Source organism: Myxine glutinosa, chromosome 4 (genome assembly GCF_964187855.1).
Source record: "Myxine glutinosa chromosome 4, kmMyxGlut1.1, whole genome shotgun sequence".
Classification (NCBI taxonomy): Eukaryota; Metazoa; Chordata; class Myxini; order Myxiniformes; family Myxinidae; genus Myxine; species Myxine glutinosa.
In genome coordinates, this window is record NC_136264.1 from 31,603,443 (window position 1) to 31,617,333 (window position 13,891).

The 13,891-nt window shown below is 43.0% G+C and overlaps 1 protein-coding gene across 8 annotated transcripts in view; it reads right to left on the reverse strand.

The window, feature by feature from the left end:
• Nucleotides 1-1,795: 1,795 nt before the first annotated feature.
• The window catches only part of LOC137424562 (TAR DNA-binding protein 43), a 28,534-nt gene continuing 16,438 nt past the window's right edge, over nucleotides 1,796-13,891 (reverse strand). For 2 of the 8 annotated variants that reach the window (XR_013623034.1, XR_013623035.1), the window contains exons 4-6: nucleotides 10,912-11,079; nucleotides 6,598-8,028; nucleotides 1,796-1,963 (exon numbers count right to left, since the gene is read on the reverse strand). Coding sequence is in view for 4 of the 8 variants with exons in the window: in XM_078775619.1 (XP_078631745.1) it covers nucleotides 7,675-8,028; nucleotides 10,912-11,079 (522 nt within the window). In the remaining 4 variants the exon portion in view is untranslated. Of the gene's footprint in view, nucleotides 1,964-5,770; nucleotides 8,029-10,911; nucleotides 11,080-13,891 lie in introns of those variants that run through there. The other 6 variants (XR_013623037.1, XR_013623036.1, XM_078775619.1 and 3 more) reach the window with 3 other exon arrangements.

Genomic DNA, 13,891 nt, shown 5'->3' on the forward strand with positions numbered 1-13,891 from the left:
ACCGCAGTATCGCAATTTTCATTTGGCGTTCATCACATGAACCCCATCCGTTAGTCAATTTGTTTATAAGTTACGTGGGGAGGATTAATGGGAGAGGATCAACAAGTGCATTTCGTATGAGAGGATCAAGGAGAGTGCTGTATTTATGTTTACGACCTCCATTGATCCACCTTATCCTCGGGCCAGCCGAGCGAAATTTGACCCAAGTCTTCCACGAAGCGGCTTGTGCCGGTGATATAGATAGACAGCTTAGAGGCAAGTGTCTGCAGTCTGTCCAGTTTAACGTACATCCGGTGGATACATTGACACACCTGTGGAAGAAATCACCAAAGTTGGCCCAGATGACCTTCCATACGTCCTCTTGAAAGTCCCATCCAGGATAGACACTTTCAACGACTTCGTTGGCACCTCATAATTTGCATAAACCCAAGATGGCCACCACAAAACTAAGCCCCAACTGGATTTCGACATATCACAGCAGCTACTGCTTCGAATGAAACCTGTTTGGTGTGTAGATTGATAGTTCTGATGATTGATCAGGAGTCGAATGAACTATGTTCCATGACCATATGAGATCAAGGTCACATGGAAATGTTAAGGTCACTGGCATTTTTGACCGAAAATGACGATAAACTGTATATATCAGTAACCGCTGCACCAAGCTGTATATACTTGATATGTAGATTCATATTCCTGGGGGTAGGAGACCTATTTGACCTTTGCCACCAAAATCTAATCAGTTAATATTTACATCATTCTACATGTGTGCTAAATTTGGTTAGGATCCCATCACTGGTTCACAAGTTATCGCGGAAACAGGATTTTTACCTAACATGACCTCTGACCTTGTGACCCCAAAATCGAATCAGTTAATCTTTACCTCATTATACATACCTGCACAAAGTTTGTCGAAGATCCCTTCAGCGGTTCTCGTTACCACGGTAACGAAAACCTATCACGGATGGACAGCCGGACGGACAGACAGATTTTGTGGACAGACAGATTTCGTCAACGGAGGAATGAAAAAAATCTCAATGTAATCGATTAAATTCAGGCTTTAACACAACAAAATGTAAAAAAAAAGTCGAGGAGTTTGAAAACTTTCTGAAGGCACTGTAAGTGTAAGTGTACTTCAACTTTTATTCTCTTCGGCCTGGTCGAAAGTACCGGTACTTTTGCCAAAGCATTCGCCATGGTGGATGACGTCACTTGGTGCCCGTGCAGTCTTGAGAAACAAGGACATGGGCGGGGTCAAGCGGCAAATGTGATTGGTCGAGATGATGTAAAATGCCATAATAATTTCCCCAAAGTACTGCTAAACGAAAGGTTTTTGAAAATGCCAAAAAGGCGATTTGTGTTCTCGTGTTCAAGTATATAATTCAATTTGAATAAAATAAAGATTTTAAAGGTTGCAAAAAATTTTTTTGGGGAAGTTTACCACCGTTGATGCACCATGTTTTACATATTCCTTCAGTTCTTCATGCCTGTGTCCTTCAACAGTAAGCTACCTGTTTGCCTATCAGTCAAAATTGAAAATCATTCCAGAGTTTAAAAAAAATAAAAAATTTAAATTAAAAAATTCTCACTAGGCTCAGTGAATCATGCACAAGAGGGACGATGCCAGAGCCAAAGTACTGATAAACTACAAGTTCGTTTTCCAATTTGTGTTAAAAATACAACATTCGTTTGAAATGAAGTTCTTCGATCATAAACCGACGTTTATTGACTGACGGACATGAACAAATTGCTTAACAACGTAGAGAAAAAACGGAGCTGGATATCAAATGACACATCATTGGAATGGAAAATTTATTTATTAATGAAGCTTGCATGTGTATGTACAGGTTTGTATAATGGGGCAGACCCACCAGATTCTCCAGCACTTGCATCACAGTACGTTTACTTCAAAGATTGATCTTCAGGATAGAAACATCCATCGATAAGACATGCTTCTTAGAAGTACCTAGATGTACAAGACGGGTTAAATTCCATTTGTCATCTTCACTTAAAAATATCTCTTTCAAAGACTGAAAGAAATTGCAAACAAAGAATTATTCTCTTCTTTTGTTTTTTTTTAGTAATGAGAAAGTACAACAAAAAAAAGATTTAAAAGAATGAATGAAGTTGAGAGCCATAAGTGAAAGTTGCGGTTCCTAAGCTTATGATACACTCGGCCAAAGTCAGATCTCGTAAATAAATTACCGAATGATGATGTGGGCATACAGTCATGTGAAAAAGTAAGTACACCCCATATAAAGTTTTGACTTTTTCAACATATTTCAACATACAGCTATTTGATCTTCATTTCAACAACATTGATAGATAAAGGTGATATAATATAACAAATATCATGAAACATTTACATTTTGTCGTCCATTGTATAATTTAAATAAACATAAATGCAAATTTCGCATGTGGAAAAAGTAAGTACACCCCTACATTTATCACTACTTCAAATACCTAAAATTAGAATCAGGTGCACCAGCTCAGGGGCAAATGATTAGAGCATCGTTAGAGAGGATCTTGGAGGAACCTGTCTTATTTAAACCTCAGACATTTAGTTTGGTTTGCTCTTTGTTGTTGAAGTGTGTGGCGTCACCATGCCTAGATCAAAAGAGCTCTCTGGGGCGTTCAGAAAGAAGGTTTTAGATTCCTACAAGTCTGGGAAGGGATTTAAAAAGATCTCCAAACAATTTTGAAATCAATCATTCGACTGTCCGGAAGATCTACAAGTGGAGAAGATTCCAAACAACTGCCAACTTGATCAGGCCAGGCCGCCCCAGCAAGTTCAGCCCGAGAGCAGACCGCAAGATGCTGAAATAAGTCTCGAAGAACGCCAGAATGTCATCACGGGACCTACAGGTAGCTCTTGCCACTGTTGATGTCAAAGTGCACGAGTCTACCATTAGAAAGAGGCTGCACAAATTTGATCGACATGGGAGGTGTGCCAGGAGGAAACCTTTGCTGTCCAGAAAGAACATCAGGGCAAGACTAAAGTTTGCCAATGAACACCTCGGCAAAGACCAGCACTTCTGGAACAATGTGCTCTGGACAGATGAGTCAAAGGTAGAGCTATTTGGCCACAGTACCAGAAGACATGTTTGGCGAAAACCAAAGACAGCATTTCACCACAAGAACCTGATACCAACTATAAAGCATGTGGCTGGAAATATTATGGTTTGGGGCAGCTTTGCTGCATCAGGGCCTGGGCAGCTCACCATCATAGAATCCACGATGAATTCTTCATTGTACCAGAGGGTGCTTGAGGATAATGTGAGGCCATCTGTCAGAAAGTTGAAGCTCAACCGAAGGTGGACCTTGCAACATGACAATGACCCTAAACATACCAGTAAATCCACCAAGGAATGGCTGAAAATAAAGTAATGGAGGGTTCTGGAATGGCCAAGTCAAAGCCCTGATCTAAATCACATTGAGATGTTGTGGGGGGATTTGAAACGAGCTGTGCATGCAAGAAACCCCTCAAACATCGCACAGCTGAAATAATTCTGCATGAGGAGTGAGCAAAAATTTCTCCCAGTCGATGTCAGAGACATCTGTTGAATACAGAGAATGAATGGGATGGCAACATAGAGAGTAACCCAGTTTTAGGACCGGCAGAGAAGATAACTGAGAAGGAAGTTGAGGAAGCGATAAAAGCAATGAAGGGTAGAAAAGCGGGAGGGCCGACGGGAGTTGTGGGAGATATGTTGAAGGCAGCAGGAAGTTGGGGTGTGAAGAGAATGACAGAGATCTGTAATCTGGCAGTGAAAGAAGGCCGCATTCCAGTGGATTGGGAACTGAGTACCCTCGTCCCTCTATACAAGGGGAAAGGTGACCCTCTGGAGTGTGGCTCGTACCGAGCGATAAAGTTATTGGAGCATGGAATGAAGGTATTGGAAAGGGTGTTGGAGAGGAGGATAAGAAAGAAAGTGAAGATCGACGAAATGCAGTTTGGATTTATGCCAGGAAGAGGAACGACAGACGCGCTTTTCATTGTGAGGCAGTTGCAGGAGAAGTACATGGAGAAGAGGAAGAAGTTGTTTCTTGGGTTTGTTGATCTGGAGAAAGCATTCGATCGGGTTCCACGCAAAGTATTGACATGGGCATTGAGGAAGTTAGGAGTGGAGGAATGGTTGATCAGAGTAGTGATGGCAATGTACAAAAGAGCGCGCACAGCTGTAAGGACGAAGGACGGAAACAGTGGTGAGTTTGAGGTGAAGGTGGGAGTGCATCAGGGGTCGGTACCAAGTCCACTACTATTTGTAGCTGTGATGGAGGTGCTGGCTCAGAACGTAAAGGAGGGTTTGCCGTGGGAGTTGTTGTATGCAGATGATCTGGTGTTGATTGCGGAAAGTATGGATGGACTGAAGGAAAAGATGGACACGTGGAAGGAATGTATGGAGACAAAAGGTCTGAAGGTGAATATCGGAAAGACGAAGGTGATGGCAAGTGGTAAAGCATGTGGTGAGGTGGAAAGAACTGGGAAGTGGCCCTGTGCTGTGTGTAGGAAGGGTGTCGGAGTGAACTCCATTCAGTGTACAATGTGCGCTGAGTGGGTTCATCAAAAATGTAGTGGTCTGAGAGGGTCATTAACCAGTGTGGCAGCTACATTCAAATGTAAGGTGTGCACAGAGGGAGCTGCAGATGGAGGAAATGTTGAGTTGGATCTTGGAGACGGCGTGAAGATGGAAGGTGTGAAAACATTTTGCTACCTCGGAGACATGCTGAATGGAGAAGGTGGATCAGACTCGGCAACGGTTGCTCGAGTGAGATGTGCATGGAAGAAGTTTCGGGAATTGAGTGGCGTGCTGATGATGAGGGGAGTGTCGTTGAAGCTGAAGGGAAAGGTGTATGCTGCATGTGTGAGAAGTGTTATGATTTATGGGAGCGAGACATGGGTAATGAACGTAGAGCAGCAACAAAGGTTGGAAAGGGTGGAAATGCGAATGGTTCGACGGATGTGCGGAGTATCGTTGAGAGAGAGGAAGACAAATGATGAATTGCGAAAGATGATGGGAATAGAGCCTGTGATTGATGCTGTGAAGAGGAACAGGTTGAGATGGTTTGGTCATGTGTTGAGGAAGGATGAAAGTGACTGGTTGAGAAGAGTGATGGAAATGAATGTAGAAGGAAGTAGAAGACGGGGAAGACCGAGAAAGACTTGGCTAAAGATGGTTGAAGAAGAAATGCGGGCAAGGGGGTTAACAAGGAGAGATGCAGAAAATAGGGCAAAATGGAGAAGATTGTCATGGGGACCGCAAGGCTAACCCCCGCTCTAGCAGGGAAAATGGCCTTTAAAATGCATGTTGTTGTGTTGTTGATGTCAGAGACTGGTAGACAGTTATAAGAAACGCCTACTTGAGGTTGTTTCTGCCAAAGGGGGCAATGCCACCTATTCGAGCCAAGGGTGTACTTACTTTTTCCACATGTGAAATTTGCATTTATGTTTATTTAAATTATACAATTGACTACAAAATGTAAATGTTTCATGATATTTGTTATATTATATCACCTTTATCTATCAATATTGTTGAAATAAAGATCAAATAGCTGTATGTTGAAATATGTTGAAAAAGTCAAAACTTTACATGGGGTGTACTTACTTTTTCACGTGACTATGTTTGCAAACGCCAAATGAAACATGAATATTAAGAGATATAAAATGGATGCGTCAATCAGCAGGCATTCCAAATTGCAAAAATTGTAAACTTTAGATGCTAACGACTAAAGTTTCTGCGGGACTGCAGAAAATGATGGCTCACTAGATGAGAAATTACAAGAAAACTGAGATTTATTCGATGTTCACCAACAAGTATAAAATACATTGCCAAAAAACAAAATGAAAGTGAAGCTATTAAGGAAGCAAGCAACAAACTCCCATGGTTGGCCACCCATTGTAGCAAGGACAGTTCCCAGGCCCTGCACACAAACCGTGTCGCTTTCCAGAGCTTGCGCCAAAAACTTACCGACGTGACCTGCACACGCCAAAAAGGACAAGCCCTACATCAATTTAAAGACTACAATATACGATATATAGGGGGGGTGAAAAAAAAAAATGGAAAATGACAAATAGGTTGCATAAGTCAGTCCAGTGATTAAATGCATGCACAACAGGACTGAGCATTGATAAACCATGACTAAGGTAGCAGCGCTCTGCTGCGATACAGATGAAAAAGTAACAACACAATGGGTACACAAATGAGGAACAGGGACAGGGGTGGGGAACGTGCAAGCCATTCGAATTGCCGACATTCTTCAGACTCTCTCCTCAAATGATCCAGGTGTTTCAGAGCGTTCCTCACGATAACGTTCCAGAGCGTTCCTCACGAGAAAGGCAGATCACACGTCTGACGACTCGCAGGCGACTCTGTCGCTCTTCCGCATTCCAAACAGGCCAGGCCGCACCGTCAGAAGCACTCGGACAGAAGACCGTCACGCTCCGACAGTCCCACACTCTTCGCAACTGACTCTTCCCGGAAACAGACGATTCACTGAGCCTAGTGTGTGGCTCCACTCTCCCCATTCCACCTTTATACTCACTCTGTCAAACCCCATGCGCACACCGCAATTCGGGCACACTTGAGGGACAGACCGCACCAAAACCTTTACCCGTTGTTGATGTCCATCGCCAAGAGGACAGGGGGAGAAAGAGAAAGAGAGTTGCCCGTGCTGCAGCCTGTTGGCCCGGTCACCATGCAGGGAAGAGGGGTATGAGACGATGGTTTGTACCTCCAGTCTTTCATTCTTGAGCAACCTCTGCAGCGTGCCGCACACAACACAGGTATGGCCCAACAATTCCAATACACTCCAGCAGAACCACATTGAAATGCGACCAAATTGCATCTCAAAAATATAAACCACAAAATACAACCATCACAGCACTAATTATTCCAATAAACTTTAACATCCAACAAGACCATCACATTTTAACGATTTGAAAATTAGTGAAGGTTGTGTCAAAGCTAATTAAGAACAATGTTCAAATTACACTAATCAATCTCAAAACTAAGGTCAGGAAAAACATTTAATATCTTGTACAAAATATGCAAAACAAAATAAGAACATGACAATAGCATTCGTCTCAATTTGAGCTCGATATGGGGATACAATGGGCGGAAGATTTTGGCAAATCAAGACCAGGTCACAACAGGCAAGCATATTGGAATTGTTAGTCAAACTCGAAGCAAATTTGGGGGCATCCACAATGCTCTAAAGCAAGAAATGCAAATTGACAGAAACATCCCATCAAATGACCAAAACTCGTGCATATTTACACAGATCTCCCAAATGCATTCAGATTAGTTTTGGCTGGTGTGAATGGGCATTTAGATTTTCCAATACGCAAGCATGATGCACTTGAAATGAAAACTTGTGCTACCTCACCTTGAACTCCTCCAAAGCAAAAATAAAAAGTATAACCAATGCTTGCGTGCAAGCAAAGATTTTTTTTTTTTTAAAGAAAAAAAAAGGGGAAGAAAAACAAAACAATCAAAAGGGAGGAAGAAACAATGGGGTTGGGGGTGGGCAGGGGAGAAAAAGAAAGTGAAATAGAAGAGAAAAGGTAAAAAAAAAAATAAAGTAGGAGAGCAAAAAAACCGAATTCATTACCATTAAAGTTCAGCAACCAAATCTCACAGAACCAGAATTCTCTACACTCCAAATGCATTTAATGATCTACATCCAATTTCCAGATTGGCGTCCGTAAGCATTGGATGGTGATGCACCTGGGCCTTGCCTCGGTCCTCCACCTACGCCCCCCAACCCACCCACATTGCCCCAGTTTCCTGTCTGCAGTGCTTGTGTCATGGCTGCCACCATAGCTGGTGTCAGATTGAATCCGCCTGTTGATGCAGGAGTGGCGGCTGGATTCACTCCAACGCCGAGCGCAGCACCCAGGCCTGCGAGCGTGTTCTGCGTGGTCGCTAGTCTCGACTGCTGTCGCATGGCCGCGTTCTTGGGTTCTGCAGTGGCTAAGTGCACGCTGGAGCCTTTGATGATGACGTCCTGGCCACAAAGTGATTGTGCGACCTGTTAAAACGTACAAGAAAGGTGCGGATTTACAAACAAACAAGCGATACTGCTTAAAGATACCACAAATTGAAAAGAGTAGCCATTTACTGAATGAGATAAGCCACATGCTTGTATGAAAAAAAACATAGGGACAATTTCCCCCTGGCACTCACCTGGTAGAATAAACAGTATACTGCATTGACTAAAGGTATTTAAAACCGTGGATAAGTTATTAGGATAAGCACTTGCTTAAGCCCCCCTGGTACAAAACCTAAAGTTAACCATCTGTATCTGAAACCATCTGAAAGTCTCTTGCATTGAAAAGCCTTGCAACTTGTACACTTGCATTGGAAAAAAATAATTTGTGTGTGTACAATTGTCAGTAGACAATTCCCACAGTGTGACGAACAGAGGTAGTTAATTGTTTTTTTCCATATACAAGGGATACCATCTATACATGGAACGTGAGCAGAGCCAATGCTCCATTCACTCATCAATAGCGGCTGCTTCAGTTGACCGTCGCTGTGAATCTCGATCTTCATTGCTGGCACTATATACGGAATATAATGCAGTCTAACAATCTCCAGAGAACCCAGTCAAAGTGAAATTCGATTTGAACGTCGAAAATAAATTAAAATTTCCTCAAGTCTACACAAAAAGCCTCCATGGCACCCCTGGGCAGTTACTTTTGCTATCAAGGTGACACAGAAATGCAGTCACCAATAAAATGAAAATAAAGTTATAAACGACAAATGGGAAATATGTGGAACCTGGATCCATACGATGTGGAACTTTAAAACGAATTATACTTCATTACGATCTCCGTGAATGCTCACCAACAAAGGAAGTACGCAGACATGGCAGCATGTTCATTGACGAAAACACACCAGCCGTTGTTTTTATTAAATCCAGCAATCATCTGTATTTGGACGATTTTTCATCATAACATTTTTATTCAGTATGTAATGCGAGGAATCGAGAATGAGGTTCACAGTGATGCATGTGCAAGGCCGCAGCAATTGATGCGAGTGAAGCATTGGCTGTGTTCTCACTGCCAAAAGCGTCAGTTCGGCCAAAGCAGTTTTTTTATTGGGCAAGGGTTACAATCCTGGACGGGTTGCCACCCTGACGTAGGATACTTGACTGGTGGGGGCAAGATTGTGGAACTTGGTCGCAAGGACATCGCGGGATATTTAACATCCACCAACTGATGGTAGTGGATGGACACAGTTTAACGTACATCTGATCCGAGGACTGGCGCAAACATTGGTATCACCCTGCTTGCGTAGGTCCGGGGTGGCTTTGGGTCAAGATTTATACCATTAATTAGTTGATTTCCAAAAAGACTACAGAGGTTGCTAATAAGCAAGAGTTTGACTTTCCACTCAAGATGAAGGTTGCCATCAAAGTTTGACAGTTTATTATTTATTTATTTTACACTTTTTTGTTGTTGTTGTAATAGTTTTGTCCAATAAATCTTTCCCAAAATGAAAAATAAATGTACAGAAATACTTAATTGTGGAGATAGGTGTTTCTGAACCAATCATTTTCACAAATTCATGGCTTGGCAATGGCAATCACTCCCACCATGCGTGGAAAGGATGCCAACGCAACAGAAAGTCTACCCTCTTCTGGTGAAACTGCCAAAATCAAGACTCTCTACTCACCTTCACTCTTTCATTCCTCTTTTCTCCCGCCTCTGGAACAAACTCCCACACTCTCTTCAACCTCACTCCCCCCTTCAGGTCTTTAAAACAGCTGTTCACCACCATCTCTCATCTTCCACCATCCAAAACCTGTCTTTTCTACCCCCGTTAATACATCCCAAATCCACCTCTTTCAATCTCCGACTTCATTCCTGAAATTCCCAGTAGTGTCAATTTGTTGCTCTCTCTCATGTGTGCTTCTCTCTCTCCCCATCTTGTCTCCCCCTCCCTTTATTGTTTTATGTCCGACTTATGTTTTTTTGTGTTTTATGTGCTAATGTGTATTTAATGTGCTCGCTCTTACATGAGCCTTGATCTTGTATACAAAAAAAAACAAAAAAAAAACGCAAGCGTTCACTGTAGCTACTTTAAGTGACAAAAGAAGTTCCCAAAATAAAGTTTTTTTTTTTTTACTACAATTTGGACGGATGCACGTACAATAAATAGTACATTAGCAAGCCTTTGCACACAAAATACATGGTTTGTGTAGAGGACGGCAGGTTTGGGTGTGTAGTGTACTTCAAATGAATGGCATTTGAGTAGTTGTGCAACATGCAGGCAGGCCAAGTCTCATGTTAGAGGTCTCATAAAAGCAACTGAAATGCAGAATAGGAGATGGAAAGCATTTGGTGCAGAGTGGGTGGAAAAGGGAGGGGAGGGTGCTGTTTTATGAGAAAGGAGAAGTTGCGTGTTCTACCAAAAAACACTAAACACTATACTCGTTTGTTTCATTAAAGTCCAAACTCGACACTCACCTCCATTAATTCAGTGGGAATGTCTACACCTGTGTCTGTGGTCTCGAACTCTTGCCTCCTGGATTTCAAGTATGCTGTCAAACACCACCTCTAACTCACATTCCAACACTGAACTTTACAAGGCCCGCTGGGATCCTGTTCGCCCTTACACTTGCTACTTTTCCATTTTGCGATGGTGCATTGATATGCTCGTATCCACTCGCTTTCCCTTTGCCTTCGTTATTCTACTCTTCCACAAGCCTCAATTACCTCTATTTAAAAAAAGAAAAAAAATTAAAGCAGATTGCTATGGAGGACACATTCAAGTAAGCTGCAGCATTCGGTTGACGCTATATATTTTGGCCAGATGTATAGTGGAGCACGAGTAATTAGCACGCAGAACGATGCCCCACTTTTCTCCTCGCTACAGCACTCGTACTAATATACTGCAGCCCACTTACTGCCTCGTTGGCAAAAGTGACGAAGCCGAAGGAGCGGAAGGGCTTGGGAATGTACACATCGGTGACCTCTCCAAACTGGGAGAAGAACTGCCGCAGATCTTCAGTGGTGAGGTCCTCTGGACAGCGGCCCACAAAGATACGGCTCCGCTCAGGATTCTGAGGGTACATCTGGAAGGCAGGCGTAGCGGTGCAGGCACGTGAGATAGAAGTACGACTGGGATGCTCTGGCTAGCTTGGTGGTCAAAGATTTCCGAAAGGTATAAAAAGAAGATAGCAAAATACTGGCCAATCTGTTTGGCAAACTAAAGCAGCATACCTACCAGCATTTTAAAATGAGAAATCAGTAATGAAAACATTAAAATTCTGCATTTGAGACAAGCTTCAAGAATCAAAATTACAAACAGAAAAAGCAACTTTTTCAGTGAAGAAGGTCAGGGTGGTGATACTGTAATAATTGGCGAAGAGGCGCAAGTTCTAGCCTTTAAATTATTTATATTTTTAACGTTGGTTGCTTTCTAACCATTTTCACATTCCTGTCATTTCTGGGATCCTCAATATTGGGTAATGTGCTGGTATAAAACTATCCAACTTAATGCCCCGAATTGGAATTTAAAAAAAAAATTTTTTTTTTTTTTTGTATACTGAATCGAGGCTCGTGAAAGAGCTAACATTTACTTCACAAACAAATCAACCAAACAAAATATATAAAAAGAGGGAGCGGAAGACAAGATGGGGAGAGAAGGGGAAGCACACAAACACCACATTTGAGAGCAAGGAGGTGTGTGGGAGGGAGAGGGCTTGGGGGGAGGAGGCGTGGGAAGGGGGGGGGGGGTGTAGGAGAAGTATAAAACACAAGGACACCAAGGACTTCCAGGACAGAAGTTGGTATTTCAAAAAAGTGGAATTGGGGTGAAATTAGCAGGGGTAGAAAAGATCAAGGTTTTGGATGGGGGAAGATAAGAGATGGTGGTGAACAGCTGTTTTAAAGACCTGGAGGGTGGAGTGGGATTGAAGAGAGTGAGGGAGTTTGTTCCAGAGGCGGGAGAAAAGAGGAATGAAGGAGTGAAGGTGAGCAGAGAGTCTTGATTTTGGCAGTTTAACCATAAGAGGGTTGCAGGCAGATCTTGTGCGACCTGTAGGAATATTTGCGGGACAGAGCCCAGAGAGAGCTGGGGGGGGCAAGGCCAGAGAGGAGTCGGTAGAAGACGGAAAGACCACCAACCTGCCTGCGGTGAGCGAGTGAGAGGCCCTTAGAGTTAGCTTCATCGCGGGAGATTCCAATGATTCTGAATGCTTTGGTTTCAACAGCGTGAAGACGAGCTAGGTGTGAGGCAGGAGCACCAGCCCAGAGGGGAGAGCAGTATTCCATTGAGCTGCGGATGAAAGCCTTGTATGTGGTGAGGAGCTCAGGTGTGACAAGGAAGGACTTCGCACAACGGAGGATGCCCAGTCGGCGACTGGCTTTGGAGGCCAGATTTGAAATGTGGTTTTTCCCAGGAAAGATCATGGCAGATAGTGAGACCCAAAAGCTTGAGTGACAGAACTTCTTGGAGAGGATTATTCAGAAAGTGGATGGGAGGGTTGTCCAGTCGGTCTTTTCGGAGAGACATCGTAAGAGTGTGAGATTTGTCAGGATTGAAAGACATGTTCCACTTGTTTGCCCAGTCTGTGATTTTGTCCAGGGCTGCAGAGAGTGAGGAGGCTGCAGACTGCCGATCTGAGGGATGAAGAATGGAACGACAGAGAGTAGAGTCATCAGCAAAGAGATAGAGAGGATTTTCAAGAGTCAGAGAGATCATTGATACCAACCAACCAACCACCGTTTAGAGGCCATTTTTCCCCGCAAAGCGGGGGTTGGCCTTTTCGGGGACCGTGGTTGTTGTTGTTTTTTGGTCCCCTTTTTGAAGCAATGTTTTACGGCCGGATGCCCTTCCTGCCGCCAACCCTGTTTGTCGCCTTTTTACGATAAACAGGGAATTACCAGTGTACTGGTACTCAAAGAGATCATTGATGAAGACCAGAAAAAGCACAGGGCCCAGAACACTGCCTTGGGGAACTCCAGCCTGAACAGGAAGAGGAGATTAGAGAAACCCATTCAGGGCCACACGTTGACTACGACTAGAGAGGAAGTCCACCAGCCATGCGTGGAGATTTCCATGGATACCAAAAGAGGAGAGTTTGGTGAGCAGAGCGGGGTCACGGTGCCAGACCGTATCGAAGGCACGTGATATGTCAAGGGAGACAGCTCTAATTTCCTGTTTGGCATTGAGGACCTCCATCCATTGTTGAGAAAGCAGAAGCAGCATGTCCAGAGTAGAGTGACCAGGTCTGAAACCAAATTGATGATCAGAGATCAAGCCTTGCATGCAATAATGCAAGCAATAATTGCAATAAAACATGCAATAATCGACTTGCATGCAATAATTATGGCGGAAATGAAGACCAGAGACCAAACAGCGACAATATCTTCGATCTTTGGTTCATCCGACTGATCCTGAAGCTCCTCTTATTTTAGTGCAAATACAACGAGTTCGTTAGCAACGAGTTAAAGTTTTGCTTTGGCAGACAATAAAAAAAGGCTAGAAAGAAGACTTATAAGTTTGCCATGTTTATTTTGCAGCAGCAGTCCAAAGATGGAAAGGCTTTATTTGCTCAAGTATTGAAAAACAAAAAAACAAAAAAACAAGCCAATCCGTAACCTGCTCGACATACATTTTTGTTGCCCCATTAGGCCATTATCATATGAAACTTCACCAATTTTGCCTTCCAACTTTTGCCACTTGCATGTACTGTATAATAGATTCATGAACTTTCACACGCACTTCAGTTGCGAGCTTTTCCTCTTTATTCATGCTGACTAAGTGCTGATTCGTGCTGAATACTCGTGCTCACTACTCTTTTCCTCGAGAAAATTACTTGAAATGAGACTAAAATTAAGTGAACAAATTTTCCATATCAAAAAAAAAAATTGAAACAAAGG